This window comes from Eremothecium sinecaudum, chromosome II, assembly GCF_001548555.1.
Source record: "Eremothecium sinecaudum strain ATCC 58844 chromosome II, complete sequence".
NCBI classification, from domain to species: Eukaryota; Fungi; Ascomycota; class Saccharomycetes; order Saccharomycetales; family Saccharomycetaceae; genus Eremothecium; species Eremothecium sinecaudum.
This window is the reverse complement of record NC_030893.1, coordinates 1,358,675-1,373,696: the sequence shown is the minus strand read 5'-3', so window position 1 is coordinate 1,373,696 and position 15,022 is coordinate 1,358,675. Positions and strand designations below refer to the sequence as shown.

Here is a 15,022-nt window from a genome sequence, read left to right as displayed (position 1 = left end):
CTATTATTACGATTGTATATACATACGTATAGATATATGCTAGTTTAGTTCTTAATTCCTTTCAAATAACAAAACAAAATAAAAGTATAAAAAAAGAAAATAACAAATAGGTGGAGGACTACTTCCTTGCCGGTTTAACAATGTTGGTGCAATGGCAAATGCACGGTATAATTATTTGGTGATAATAGCTCTAGGTCCAATTCTGTTTTTTCTTTCTTAGATGTTATAGATCATTTTATATTTTCAAATCATGCCTCAACATATTCAACATTTTCCTTAGCAAATTGAATTACTTTCTGGGCTTCCTCGCCAACTAAACCATGCTTCACTTTAACGTGCCTGCTCAAAGCATCGCCACGGGAGAATGTCCGTTGATACCCCTCAGTACCATGCTCTTGTATACAGATCAAGCATCGAAAGATTTTCTTCTTAGCTGCATGTATAGTTTTCTGGTGACGAATCAAGTCATAGGGTCTTGAGAACTTCTTGAGACATGGCTGCTTGGTAACAGCATTGATCAATTGGCAAGTATGCTCTTCATTGGAGTCATTAGTTGAGGCATTTTGTTGATGGTATTGATGCTGCGATGGGGTGCTTTCGGTAACAGGAGAAATTCCGGCAGAAGCACCCACATCAACAGTTGCCACCGTATTGGTGACTGTGTTTTCATTAGAGTTAATTGGACTAGTGGTACTATTAGAGGTGGAGGCGGTTGACTTTTTTGTAGGATGGAACGCCATTCCAGCACCGTTGGACTTCCGCCTATTTGTATTCACTCTTTTATTAGTCCTTGCTGCAGTTATGGCAGAAGTGGTACTAGTGGTAGTTGCTGCGGGTTGGCTAGTAGTAGCGATCGTAGAAGTTGTTCCTGAATCGGTATCTGACCTGGTCGCTCTCAGGCCCTTGCGAACTTGTATAGGGACAGACACTAGAACAGCTGGATCATTGTTGGTCACCGATGGCACAATGGTATCAATCGTAGAAGGAGGGGAACAAGGCGAAACTCCTCTATTGAAAAATGTGTTTGGTTCCCTTGACAACTTCTGAGTAGAAATAACCATACTTGGTTTACGGTTGCCATCACTTTCAAATATGGCATCGCCATCGAAGACTGAAGAATCATCGTCATCATCATCATCACCGTCGAGACTACCACTAATGCCATCGACAGCCATGTCTGAGTCAACATATGACTCGTTATTCAGCAATGGGCGCGAATATGCAGAAACAGATGCCTTAAAATCTATATTCTTAGTACGATCAAAAATTTGAGCGTCGTCATCATTATCATGGTCATTATGGTTTTCGTAGTCCTCAGCTAGCAACTCAAACGAGTTGGAATCGTCATCATCACTTAGATCGTCGTCAAAATCATGATCAAATAGCTGCTGCATGGGATGGCGTGCATGCGCCTGAGAATTGTTAAAATTATCTTGCAGGGGCCAGAAATAGTTTAATTTATGACCATTTTCCTCTAGATAATAGTCACGAATATAATCTTCATCATCTAGTAGATCCATCTCCTGTTGCTCAGCAATTCTTGTCTGATGGTCTTCCATAAGATTATATTTGCTTGGAAGTATTTGATTGTAACTTATTGTGTTTGCAGCAGTTAGAGGTGCACATGCAGAAGCCACTCGGGGAACAAAATGATTTTTTCCATTCATAACATGGTTTAGAGATATGGTAGGCTGATCTGGTGTATCACATGTATTGTTAGTGTTTGTTAGCGATTTGCTATTAATAGATTGCAGCAGCATCTGCTGCGCTTGGGGTATCTGAGGCCGTATACTCTGCGCCTGCTGTTGGATTTCAAACTGGAATTGTTGACCATGCAGCTGGGTTTTAGTCGGTTTAGTTTGCGCATGCTGTTGCAGAAGTTGAACCTGTATCGGCTGCGACTGCTGCTCTAACCGTGCTAGTTGCTGCTGCTGCTGTTGTTGCTGCTGCTGTTGTTGTTGCTGTTGTTTTGGTTGTTGTAATTGTTGTAATTGTTGTAATTGTTGTGATTGTTGTGTTTGTCGTAATTGTTGTTGTTGTTGCTGTTGCTCTATGTGTTTCTGTTGTTGTTGTTGTTGTTGTTGTTGTTGCGGCTGCTGCTGCTGCTGTAACTGTTGTAATTGTTGTTTCTGTCTATGTAAGTGCTGCTGCTGCTGTAGCAGGAGCAATTGCTGTTTCTGTTTCTGTTGCAGCTGTTGTTGAAGTTGTTGTTGTAGGTGTTGTAATTGTTGTTGTTGAAGTTGCTGCTGCACAGGGGCCTGAGCTTCGGCTTCCTTCTTCCGAGCCCCATTAGCATGTGTAGTCGTAAGCGTTGGATCTGCATACTTGCTGAAGATGTTGGCTGTGCCGGGACCCTCTGAAAACGCAGCATAGCTCGAGTTTGTATCGTCTATCATAGGCGCACTATTAACCATTAGAGGAGACATCATCGAGAAGTTGCTGGCCGCAACAAGTGCCTCATTTCCCACTCCACTATTCGTAAAGTGAAACATTGGACTCGAAAGCTGATACTCCTGGTGGTCATGAGCTGGTAATATTAACAGATCTTCCAGAGAACGGCTCGAGTGGCTTGTAGGATTCCAATGGTCTGGTATCCGATTCAACTCATCATCCAAAACATCCGCCAAACTCCTTCTCCATTCTAGTTCTGCTGTCGACATGTTGTTCAGTTGTATTCTCCTTTAATTTTATGTATGACAAAGCAATATTGTTGGTTCAATGGGTATTTGTAATTAATGTTATGCGCAAATAGAAAAAAAAACGGTAGCTGATTTCACCCCTTTGAACGGTATTGAAGTTAATTGTTCAAGTTCACCTTAGTGACTACTGGGATGAAATCTTTTCGTACTAGAAGGCGGTTCACCGATAGTGAATATAAAGATTAGAAAAAAAAAATTGGGAACCGTTTATCTGGCTAAGTTGTTAGTTGCTTTTGAGTTAGCTTGTAATAAAGATTTATCGATTGGCGAAACCTACATATGGTGAAACAACAAATCCGCAGGGGTTAAAGAGCGTTAGTGCAGGCATTCCTAAAAAGGAAAATCTGTGCGAAGATGAAAATTAGGATCTACAGGTGCGGTGTTTGGGTTTACGTTTATTGTGATCTACGGCGTAATATTCTGGAATATGAAAGAACGCAGGAGTGTTACATATGTATTTTTGACATATATTAGTTACAGATTATACTTCCTTGTAGGGAAATTCTGGATTTGAAACGAATTATTCATGACCCACTGTTACATGCAGGCTTCAAAAAATTGTGCTTCGAGCTTACAAATATCAGCGAAGATACGAACATAAACATCATGGTTTTGTGTTTCAGATAGGATACGTTCAAGGAGCTTGCGACCTGTGTCTATCCCAGCCTGATACTCATCACTGATATAGGACTGAATCCATAAATAGTAACAGCTTTTTTTCGGAACTACGAGTTTTTCGGGGGTGCTAAAATACTGGGCGGCAAATCCATAGCCGAAAAGACATGGCATCAACGAAACACAAATCTGTTCCCAAGTACCATATTTGGCAATATCTCGGAGATAGCCAATGTACTGGTGAAAAGCGTTGTTACGCTGGATCGGCGGTTCATTTTCTTTTTCGGGAAATAAAGTCCTCATTTTCAATCCGTGCTGATTCAGCTCGTCAAGTACTTCTTTAATGGTAAATAAATGATCTTGCATATCTTGAATTGTCGGGGCTTTACTAAATGCAACAGCCACGATCTGCGAGTAAGATAGGAGATACGCTTTATCTTGAGATAAAAAGTAGTAGAACCGATCCGCGGGTAAAGTGTTACTAACAATGCGATTCACGAAATCATGGTGAATATAACTTTCCCAGTGGGGTTTGATTAGCGGATCTTGCAGTAGGTCCTCCAGGGTCTTGTATTTAGGGCGGGTTATTGCTGAGTCTGCCAGAACATTGCATTGAACATCTGAGAGAGATTTCACCCCAATGGGAGAATAAAGTTCGTAACAGTGATTAATAGGTCCATTCTCGGAGTAGAAAGTAGGGCTGATCTTTGGCTGTAGTTTAATACAGTGCTGCACGTATTCTATAGACCGGTGAACTGAGTCTTTTAGAGAATAGCCAATAGAGAGATTAGCGGCTATTGCGGATGCTAGGGTACATCCTGTACCGTGAGTGTGTTTTGTTTCAATATAGTCCGAGGTGTAGACCAATATCTCACCTGATTCACACAATAGTATGTCAGTGACGTAATAAGAGCCGTCATCACGCGGCCAACGTACATGTCCACCTTTGAGTAACAAGTTCTTTACAAGGATTTTAGATTTTAAACGACGTGCGAGGTCTTTCATGTTTTCTACTGAAGCCAAGGGGGTCGGCTCATCTCCGAGTAATTTAAATGCCTCAACAATGTTTGGAGTCACCAGCGTTGCTCTGCCATACAAGGCGGAGGCAGCTCTGATTTTAGTATAATCGGCAAGCTCGGCATTGCTACTCGCAACCATTACTGGATCGACCACCATATGACCTTTGAAGTTGTGAGTCTGAATCGCATGCATTAGCTCTTCTACCGCAACATCAGTTAGCATTCCAGTTTTAACTACGTCTATTCTCATATCTGTGAAAAGACCGTTCAAAATCTGGGCTATAAAAGCTCCGTCAATGTGTTGCACTGATTGGACCGCCCTAGGTGTTTGATTGGTGAGAGCAGAAATGCACGTCATTGCGTAGCAGCCATGTGCAGTAATTGTTTTTACGTCGGCTTCGATCCCAGCTCCACCACTGGGGTCTGATCCCGCAACTGTTAAGATAGCAGGGACTCGGTCAGACCTAGTGAAAGTTTTCAATGTAGATGGGGGTTTAACGTAGATGTCTGATGTCATTTCTTCTGCTTTATTTCTGCTTAATTGTCGTTGGGATATAAAGTTGTTGGTACCACAATCCGGCTGAGTTTTAGCCGTTTAAAAATAACAAATTCGTCGGTAATTGATTCCTATTCCACTATGAGCACTTTGAATTAATTCCTATGTGCATTTTGAATTATTCCTATGTGCATTTTGATTATTGCTATGTGCATTTTTAAATCAGATGATAGTGGATTTTTACGCAATCGACTTACAAGAAATCTACCTAAGAAATAGCCGCCCAGAAGAAAGCTCTGCACAGCATACGAGGCTGCTTAGTTTATAAGCTTTAAAGTGACATCAAAAGATTCAAGTAATGGTACGTTCGCCTGTTAGCGTAAAGACCAAATCCACGTTTGAGTCCTTTCTTGACACCTTTCTTGATACCTTTCTTGATACGCTGATTTCTTATCATTATATGCGCTTAAAAACCTAGCGGCAATATACAAAAAAAAGATGTCACCTTGTATGTTTTTTTTGAATGGAACAAAAAATCCGAACCGTGTTGCGCATTTGTTGCTTATTAGTTTCCTGTACCATTTCTTGTATGAAAGGTACGTAATTTTATTCAGAGCGGCTGTAATTTTTTTGTCATGATTAAGTAAGTGGTTGTCTAGGAAGAGGGAAGTGTTTCTAATTTGTTACTAGGTGCGAGTGTTCCCATATGTTTCCCGTTGTGTTTTTGTATTTTGGTGAAGAGAAGAAGAACGAAGAACGGTTTTGTCTGATTTGGTCTGATTTGCATTGCATTCACTACTATATTATGTAGGTTGGAATATCGCTAATTGGTCGATAATCACAAATACAAAAACTAATATCAAATGATTGTATTCCTATTTATTTTCATCCGACCTGCTTCGCAGCCTAATCCATCCCTCTTAGACTGGATGTAAATGCAGCAGCGCTAAAAATATGATAGTATCGCCTGACTTCACTATGTAAATCTTGTATTAGTAGGCTCTTACTAGAAAATGTCAGGCAGTGTGACCAGTTGACGTTGCTTCCTCAATTTCCAGTACTCGCCATTAAATTCCCAGTAAGGTTGCCCTGTTACAGGATGAGTAGTCTTCTTAAACCATCTTGGTTGGTATACAATATTCTCTGCTTCTCTTTGTCTACGTGCTTGCCTCTGCTTATCCTCAACACGACGTTTCTCTTCAGCGGCCTCATCATACCTGCCATCCTCCATAGCTCTTTGGTCTGGTCTCCGACGACTATCAGTGGGTGCTATCCAAGGCATTAAACTTGGTTGTGGCGCGTTCAATGTGATCGCAAAAGATGTTAAGTTAAACGGAGAATCTGGCCTCTCATTGATATGCCATACCATAAATTTATGGCCATCATAGCTAGGACCAGCGGACGTTATTGAACGACGACGCTTGACTCTATCAAGATTGAGATCCTCGGTCGCGTTATTTTTCATAACCCGTTTCGCATAAATAGCATCGTTCCAATGGCCTCCCAATACCCATTTTTTGACGTCATTGGCGTCGTAAACCTCGCCCCTGACTTCAAATGCGTTAGCAGAGCGCCAGCCGCGAGCTTTAAAATGTAGTAAACAATAATCGCCAGTAGTGTGGTTCGTAACTTTGACATCACCATGATTATCGACTTCTGGCTTACCAATTAGAATACCAATAACTGAATTGTTTGGTTTTTTCCACGTGTATAATTCTTCCGGGTCGTTATTGTCGGGACGCAATCTTAGGTACCACAAACCCAAATGTTTAATATCAAAAGATCTTCCGTAAAATTTGGAGTCAACATATGATTCGCCAAAGAAGTCCCATTTTGGAGACTCAGTCCAAGTAGCAGAAATAGGAGGGTGATGTGACACCTGCTCAGTAAAAAGCCTATAGTTTTTGTCTGGTCTTGCATACTCAAATGTTTCCCCTAAAAGCGGATTGAACGGTTTTGCCACACGCTTAATGGTTGATGAATGAGAAGAAGACAGAAAAGCTGCAACATATAACAATCTCAACGTAGAATCTTCAAAGGTAGCGGCAGCGTCCAATAGATCACTATATTCTAAGTCTTCACCTACCCGCTGTAACAAAGACGTTGGTTCGTTGAAAGTGACGGGCAAGTTCATACGAGTCATGTCTTTGCCTATCATCGACTTAAGCACAGACCATAAATTTATCTTTGGACGCTCATCCTTATCCAGGTTAAGTTTTTTCCTCACACCATCCTCGTAACCAAGGTAAGTTCCCTCAGAATCTATCATATACTGTGCAACACGCTGAACATCTGTGACCGGAACTTGCCCACCATGAAGGTGATCCACAGCCGTAGTAGGTGGACATTTTGTAACCGATTCGGTAACACCAGTGTTTGCAGAGATTTCCTGGATTACTTGTGTTGATTCCATGGCAGGGGGCACAGACACAGTTCTCCCAACCTCTGCTTGTCCACTTTCGGTTGCCGATGTTTCAGCAGGGATTTTTCCAGCAAGGTCTCTTGGTGTAGTAAGGTCCTTCGTAATTAAATCTATTGCTAGTTTTTGAGATTGCGATGGAGGTAATGGCGTCATACTAGAACGAACTGACGTCAAATGCTGCGAAAAAGAAACGAGGCTGGCAGACTGATCAATTTTGTCCGGGTCTTCTGCGTCAAAGAATTCGTCGATGTCAGAATCGTCTTCATCAGAAGATTGGTTACACTTGATAAATTCAACAATTTCTGCGAATTGCTTAGTTGATTCTCTCGTATGTTCAACTTCAGAATAATTGGTTCCATCCGAATTAGATTCTGAAACTACCGCAACTTCACTTAGTTTCTTTTGTAGCATTTTCTTTAAACTCTTCTTATCATTATCCATTGCCGCCAACTTCTCAGATTTCTCAATTAGTTCCATTTCCAACTCTTTGACCGATTTGATCCATAGATTGTTGATGTCTCTTTGTTTTGAGAGCATTTTCACCAAGCGTTGATCTCTTTTGTCAGCCAACTTATTCAATTGTGCAAAATTCTTGCTGATAGTATGTAACGATCTCTTAGCGGTAGGTAAAATCGAAGTAACAGAACCACAATCATCCAGAAGCTCATTCAAGGCCGTAATCTCAATGATGATTGAGCGCTGCAAAATAGACAATTCTTGTGCAAATGGACCGTAGTTTACTTTCAGGTCTTCATCTTCATCATTTTGAAATCCTCCTTGCGAACCTCTATCAAGAACATCTTCCTCATCGCCCTCCTCGCCTTCATCTTCATTGTCCTCATAGTCGTCTTCAAGCTTCGAAGTCAAAGAATTATTAGAGAATGCCAACGTTACAGGAGAGAGGTTAGAGTCTTCAGCTAAGAAGTTTTGAGCAAAAGGCTTCTGAATATAAGCATCAATACCCGATTGTGGTTGTACATTTGAAGCGCCAGGAATGCCTACGTGTAGTCTATTTTGCTTGACTTTAGTAACGTACTGCTTCCCAGAATCAGTCAAATTATCGTTCAACTCAACGTCGCTAGAAGAAACTGAGGAACCGGAGTTTGAACGCACGAGTGAGCCCAACTGCTGGTTGCGAGCATTATTCGATGATGCATCATTCACACCAAAAGACACCGCAGCACTTGTCGGACTATTGTGTGTCTTAACACCTGCTGTATTTACCGACAACTGTTGAGTCTTTGCAGGCACTGATTGATCATGCATACCAGAATTCGATGATGCACGTACCATAATTTCTCTGTCTTTAGCGGTTCTAATTGCGCTTTGGATCGCCCAAACCCATTTGTTCGTTTCAATTGGATGATTTCCTTTCAAATGCCACCTCACGGTACCATTGCTTCCCCCAATTATTTCAAACTTCAACTTTTCACTCGAATCTAAATGTAGGTAACAAGTGGACATATTCAAGGAACCGCGACAAGCGTTTATAGAATCGTCTTGGTCTTTATAGTAAGATAAGGTACCATCGGAGCTTAAAATGAACCAGCGCAGCTTGTAACCTTGAGCAAAATTCGTCCATTTTCGCAAATAACCCTTATAAGACGGTAGCTCATGTAACTTATTAGTAACATCTATAACACTCTGCTCCCTAGCCGCCTTTTCTAATAATTGTCTTATTTCATTGTCTACCGCACTCTTAGTATTTTCGGATACAGTGTGATCTTTATCAGATGGTCCCTTTCCAAAAGAATTGATCGGTAGTCTGCCACGTTTGTCTCGTTTAAAGGGGTCACCACCATGATCGATAATCCAACGAACCATTATCACATCGCGTTTTTTCACAAATTCGTGTAGGACAGTATCACCAGTTTCAGGGTCGTTTCCATTAATATCAAGCAGCTCTGCATTCCTAGGGTTGCTCAATATAGACTCAAGATGAGCAAAATCCCTATTATTAAATGCCAATCTAAATTCATGTGCAATTTCTCCAACATAATTAGCTCTGCTTATTTGCATAGCCTGTGCAATGTTCAAATTCTTACACATTTCAATGGCCTGTAGATGAGAATTGTTCAGAATGCAATCATTTATCTGTGGGTGGCTCATTAACAATTGTACGACATCGCTTCTTGATTGTAGAGCAGCAAGATGTAATGGCGTGTTACCATCTGAATCTTGCTTATTAATGTCCAATACTACAAGTGATGAGTGAGTAGCATTTGGTCTCTCTGGTATCCAATTCGCTACAATTTCCCTCGTTAGTGTAAAAGGGGCCACCTGTACAGCATAATGAAGTGTTAACTGTACAACTTCTTGAACATCCGCATTATCTAATGGTTCAAAATCCTTAGAAGTAAGCAATTGCGATAACTTAGAGAAATCACCATGACGTAGGGAATCCAATAATTTTAACCTTAGTAAAGGTTTGCTTATAGTACTATTTTGATTGCACTGCTCAGCTTCACGATGATTTTCGTTATTCATTGCTTTCTGTGACAACGAATAGTGCTAGTATTATATTGAATTAATAAACTTGATGAACTAGAAACCCATAACCTGACAAAAGCTAAAACTTTCGAAAGTTTCTATATTATAATCCCTTCTAGCGTAACTAGAATTTGGTAAAAAGCTCTGTCTGTATTAAACAAGTAGAATGTGATTCTGCTTCAAATATCGTTAATCAGAAAAAAATAGACAAGCTTGATATGATCCTTGAACCGAAACTGCTATTCTGATTACCCCTAAGTAAGCTCCTTATACTGAAAATATGTTTTGAGAACTTAGTTGATGTTTTCTATGCGATGATTAACAGCTCAACTTTTACTTCTCACTAGTTTATTTTAATGCGTTTTAAAATAACACCAATTTCGCAAAATAGCTCAACAAATATTAAGTTAGAATTTGTAAGTTTAAACTAAGTGTCCTAGATTTAAAGTGGAGAAATCGTATTCTTTATGGGGACAATGTTGTTAAACTTTCTAATAGTGTACACAAGATTAGGGTTTCCAGAGGTACTATCACAGCCCCTTACTTGACAGGAAACGCGAACCGCCTTGATGATATTAACTAACCAACTAAAAAAAAATTTATGGTAGGATGAACTGGTATCCCACACAATAGGATACTTTCTTTTTAATCCTTTACCACATGTACTTGTGACGGTGTGAACGTGTTCCCTTCAATGCCTTTACCCCACCGAAGGAGTAGTTAGCAATACAACTTCAAGAGAACTTAAGTGTAAATAACTTGACGTAAATAACTTGACGTATTTATTTAACCCCATTACAAACTTGTATGACACTAGACTTGAATGCCAGTAAAACGTGCAAGCTTGTTTGTACTGTTGGTTTGTGCTAACCCTTTAAGGCTTTAACGCTCCAATGTAGAACAAAAACACCTGCTAACAGCGAATTAGGTGAACATAAAAAGAGGCCCCGATCGTGACTATTTATCCCTGGATCGTGACTCTTTGTCCTTTTTAATGATAATGTCATTCGACGCTGATGTCACTGTAGTCAGAACCCGACATGAGATTATTATATCCGCGAGATTTAATAACCTAGTAAACCACGATTTCTCGGCTTGTAAATAGTGCATCGTTACAGCAGTTTATCATCCAACCAAAACCTTCCGCTGTCAATATATAAATGAAGATAACGGTTGTAATGATCCACGATATATCAGTGCCAAGACTGTTGCAACGGCACTAAGCTTTCAAGTATGAATCGTCACATGGCTACTGTCATCATTCTTATTTCGCGGCCCAACTCAAAATCTTAACTGTAGGTAAATAGGGGCTCATGTTTATATTTATAATATGCATGACAGCAAAAAGGCATGAGATGACGAGCGGGGTTTCTTGATTCAAGCAGCTCGGCATTGCAATATCAATCCTTGGACAGTGAGATTGGATAGCAATAAATCAAAAAATCCATTAGTTGAGCATTGCAGTTCTGCGGTTCTCGGCAAGAAATTGTTTCATAGCCTTTAACCACTTCACAATCAAGCCTGGCGTTCCAAGCCGTCTGATGGATATCATCCCCATACGTTACGCGGCACAATGCACAATTGGATCTTCACTTGTTGCAAAATACGTACTCATTATAATTAATCATCCACCATACCAAACCTGCCATTTCAAACTTGTTAAATGCGATTTTGCCAATTTGTACCATTTTCTAATATGCAGCTCAATGTATCTTATCACTGCAGCTCCAAGTGCTGCTCCGTTTAAAGTCCCCGGATGTCCACCTTACAAAGGTTCATAGCTCCAACTTCTATTTAAGGTATTCTGCAAATTTGGGACAGGTAACCGCTCAAGTGGTTTGTCTCGGATTTCAATGACATGCCCGCCATAAAAAAATTCCTACGTAATTATTTTAGATCGTCTCTAGTCCATATTATGTAGAAGGTAATGTTCATATTTCAGCAACTAGCGGTAATTGAAAGGGTAGATCTCCATTTATCTCAGATGTTGTACGATACTATCTTGCTGCTACGAGGTCACCTTCCTATCATTGTTAAGTTCCTTTCCACTGAACAATGCTTCATTATTCTACTCAAGGCAAAGCGTATACTGTAATCAGCAAAGCTTGGCACCGTTATATCACGTGACTATCACGTGGTGTTCACCGCCGCGACACGACCCGTCATGTGATTGGAATTTGTGCTCTTTCTAGATTTCATTTCATTAACTCATAGGGGAAATAGTCCAAAATCTTATTCGAACGCAAAGAAAAGGAAAACAATATAATAAGGCTAAAGGGATATACAATTGCGGCTTCGCAGCGACAGTGGCGAAAAGGCTAATATCAGATAAAGTCGAAAAGGTAGCATTTGTAAGTGCTGATATCAAAGTTTTTAGTAATAACCAGGTCGTGGTATCTAGTAAAAGATTATAAGAGAATATTGACCTATAATAGATTCTGAAAAACGCGTGAGAAACAAGGTTAACAATTAATGGACTATGCAAAGGGTGAATGTCACTCCAGCTCAAAGGCATACTGGTAATAGGAAACACTATGCTTTAAAGCAAGTTATTGGTAAAGGCGCCTACGGAGTCGTTTATAAGGCGGTTAATAGAGCCACAGAGCAGGTGATTGCAATTAAAGCAATTGAATATGACAATGAAGAGGAATTACAAGAGCATATGTTGGAGATTGACTTGTTAAAGAATTTGAAGCATGATAACATTGTAAAGTACCATGGTTTTATTCAGTCATCACATGAGTTATATATTTTGCTAGAGTATTGCATTCGCGGTTCTTTGCGAGATTTGGTCAAAAAGCAGCCTCTCAGTGAAGTGAAAGCAAAGACATATATAAAACAGACGTTACGGGGGCTACAGTATTTGCATGATCAGGGTGTTATTCATCGTGATATCAAAGCGGCTAACTTGTTGCTAACTGAAGATGGTACAATTAAATTGGCTGATTTTGGTGTGTCAACGAGAGTGAATAACATGGCTATGACATATGCTGGATCACCGAACTGGATGGCTCCTGAAGTAATGCTTGGCAAAGGTGCCTCTACAGTGAGTGATATATGGTCTCTTGGCGCTACTGTTGTTGAGTTACTTACTGGCAATCCACCGTTTTATAATTTGGTGAATGAAGCAGCTTGTTATGCCATTGTTAATGATGTTTATTATCCTCCAGAACATCTTTCTTCAAAATGTAAGAAGTTCATTGAATGTTGTTTTCAGAAGAATATGTTCAAGAGACCCCAGGCTCATCAGTTATTACAGAATGTTTGGCTACAGGAAGGTAAAGATAAGTTGGAGCAATTCCGCGAGGATCCTACACCAGTTGACAAATGGGATGCAGATTTTTTTCAAATTGATGCAGTTACGAGGTCACCATCTCCCAAAAAACAATTAGGCGATTCTTATAAGTACACTGACCAGTTGAAAACAGGTAATCTACTAAATTCTCCCGATGTAATTATGCAAAATGTTACGGCCGAGGAAATGTCTGACTTAATGTTTGAAATCGGGACATCAGATTCCCAGAAGGGTACGCAAGGGAAAATATTGTCTAATTTGTTTGCTCTAGATAAAGATTATCTTTCATGTGCTGGTTCCAAACTATTTGTTTCTATGGGCGGAGTTCCTTTGCTAATGAAGCATGAGAAAGTTTTGGCAACATATTTTTCATCAAATATCCCATTGTTAGTCCAATGTGGTATATTAACTTATGTCAATTCGTTGCAGAACACTCCTTTTTTGCTTCAAATAGTGGAGTATTTAAATCGTACGTTAAGCTCAGAACGATGGGCAAAATGGTGCTCTACGGTAAGTTCACTACAGGATGCGCTTACTAAAGAGCTATTGCTCGGTAACAAGTCAGCCGAGTTTATTCTTCTACAGCTTTCTACTTCTCCTGCATTCCTGTTTGATTTTACTAAATTGATGATTCCCAATTTCAGTGGGTCGAAAGCAAAACATGTCATTTTCAAATGCTTCAATAATATTTTAAAGCGAGCATATTCTGTCGACCTCAGCTATACGCCAACAAATTCGGTTTCAGCGTCATCAACAATCAGTTCACTACAGTTTCATGTCGATTCTTCATTGTATCCTCGTGGTGAGATTTTGCCAGACGACTTTGTCGATTGGCTTCTTAAATTTATTCCTTATACTGATGGTTCATCAAAGGAGATAAAGATCTTTTTAGAACTTTTCTATTACTCAAGTCATTTAAACCCAAAGAGGTTGAGACAACTAGTCGAAAGCAATAAGTTCTTACCATTTATTTCTGACTTGCAGCAAAATGTCAAGTTCTTGCATTCGGCAACGTGCCTGAATGTTTGCGTTGATATATCAAATGAACTGAATAAGGCCGCTTTCCCAGAAATGTTAAATATAGCGAACCGCTTTCTCGAACACTCTGAATTATTTACAAATACAGTGGAAATAATTTTAAACTGCACTCTTTTCGCAATACGTGAAGGGTACCAATGCGATGTTAATAGACAGCGCACTTTAATTGAAGTGGATAAAAATGGCATTAAATGTGGATCAATAGCATGTGGGATTTTAATTAACAGGTTTTTTGAGAAGGAGGATCAGTTTCCAAAATTTGTTGCAAAATATACAAGATTGCTTGCTCTCCCTCCTTTCGGTAAACTATGTTACGATTTGGTACTCGATCCAAGGTTTGTTGACAAGGTAACTCGTATCTTCACGTTGTATCAAGCAAGTTTAATTATCCAAATTGATGCATTGAAATTCCTTAAGATAGCACTAACAAGAGCATTGGAATATACACCACCTAGTAAAGGTACAAAGGATATCAACCCCAAGAAACTGCTTGAATCTACATTGAATAATCCAATATATAACACTAACGAACATCAACTTAACCAAACAGTTGGTAGATTGTCAAAATTCTTACTGTCGAATTGGACGTCAAGTAAGTTACCTCAACTTATACATCCAAACACCTCTGGCCCACTACTTGATCCATCGATCATATCCCCCCCTCATTCCCCTCCGCCTTCCCGACAGGCTCGCTTAGGTAAGGTTGGGAACGACTCAATTTTAATCCATCAGCTGAGTGACGACATAGCGTCTCTTTGTAAAGGAAATCATAGACCTGTGCATGATTTTGAAGGGTTTTTGATTCCAAGTAAGGTACCATCAGGCGATTGATTAATTGAATTTTTAACAAACTATTATTATGGTCTTTTTAGGAAAAATATAAACAAAATAAAAACTTACGTTTCGTAATCAATCTTCAAAGTCGACATATGTAATTTATCACCTAAG

General features: G+C 39.8%; 4 protein-coding genes across 4 annotated transcripts; 1 reads left to right on the top strand and 3 right to left on the bottom strand.

The window, feature by feature from the left end:
• Positions 1 to 248: 248 nt before the first annotated feature.
• Positions 249 to 2,660, bottom strand: RPN4 (stress-regulated transcription factor RPN4; the record flags this gene model as incomplete). Its single annotated transcript, XM_018130602.1, has 1 exon — positions 249 to 2,660. The coding sequence occupies one exon, from the start codon at positions 2,658 to 2,660 to the stop codon at positions 249 to 251; it is 2,412 nt and encodes an 803-aa protein (XP_017986091.1).
• A 576-nt stretch (positions 2,661 to 3,236) lies between these two features.
• Positions 3,237 to 4,850, bottom strand: THI20 (trifunctional hydroxymethylpyrimidine kinase/phosphomethylpyrimidine kinase/thiaminase; the record flags this gene model as incomplete). Its single annotated transcript, XM_018130601.1, has 1 exon — positions 3,237 to 4,850. One exon carries the CDS (start codon positions 4,848 to 4,850, stop codon positions 3,237 to 3,239), a length of 1,614 nt encoding a protein of 537 aa, XP_017986090.1.
• A 985-nt stretch (positions 4,851 to 5,835) lies between these two features.
• AW171_hschr2903 (HBR192Wp) lies at positions 5,836 to 9,738 on the bottom strand (the record flags this gene model as incomplete). Its single annotated transcript, XM_018130600.1, has 1 exon — positions 5,836 to 9,738. The coding sequence occupies one exon, from the start codon at positions 9,736 to 9,738 to the stop codon at positions 5,836 to 5,838; it is 3,903 nt and encodes a 1,300-aa protein (XP_017986089.1).
• Positions 9,739 to 12,220: 2,482 nt separating this feature from the next.
• On the top strand, positions 12,221 to 14,905 carry CDC15 (serine/threonine protein kinase CDC15; the record flags this gene model as incomplete). The annotated part of the gene is made up of 1 exon (XM_018130599.1): positions 12,221 to 14,905. One exon carries the CDS (start codon positions 12,221 to 12,223, stop codon positions 14,903 to 14,905), a length of 2,685 nt encoding a protein of 894 aa, XP_017986088.1.
• Between the last annotated feature and the right edge of the window lie 117 nt (positions 14,906 to 15,022).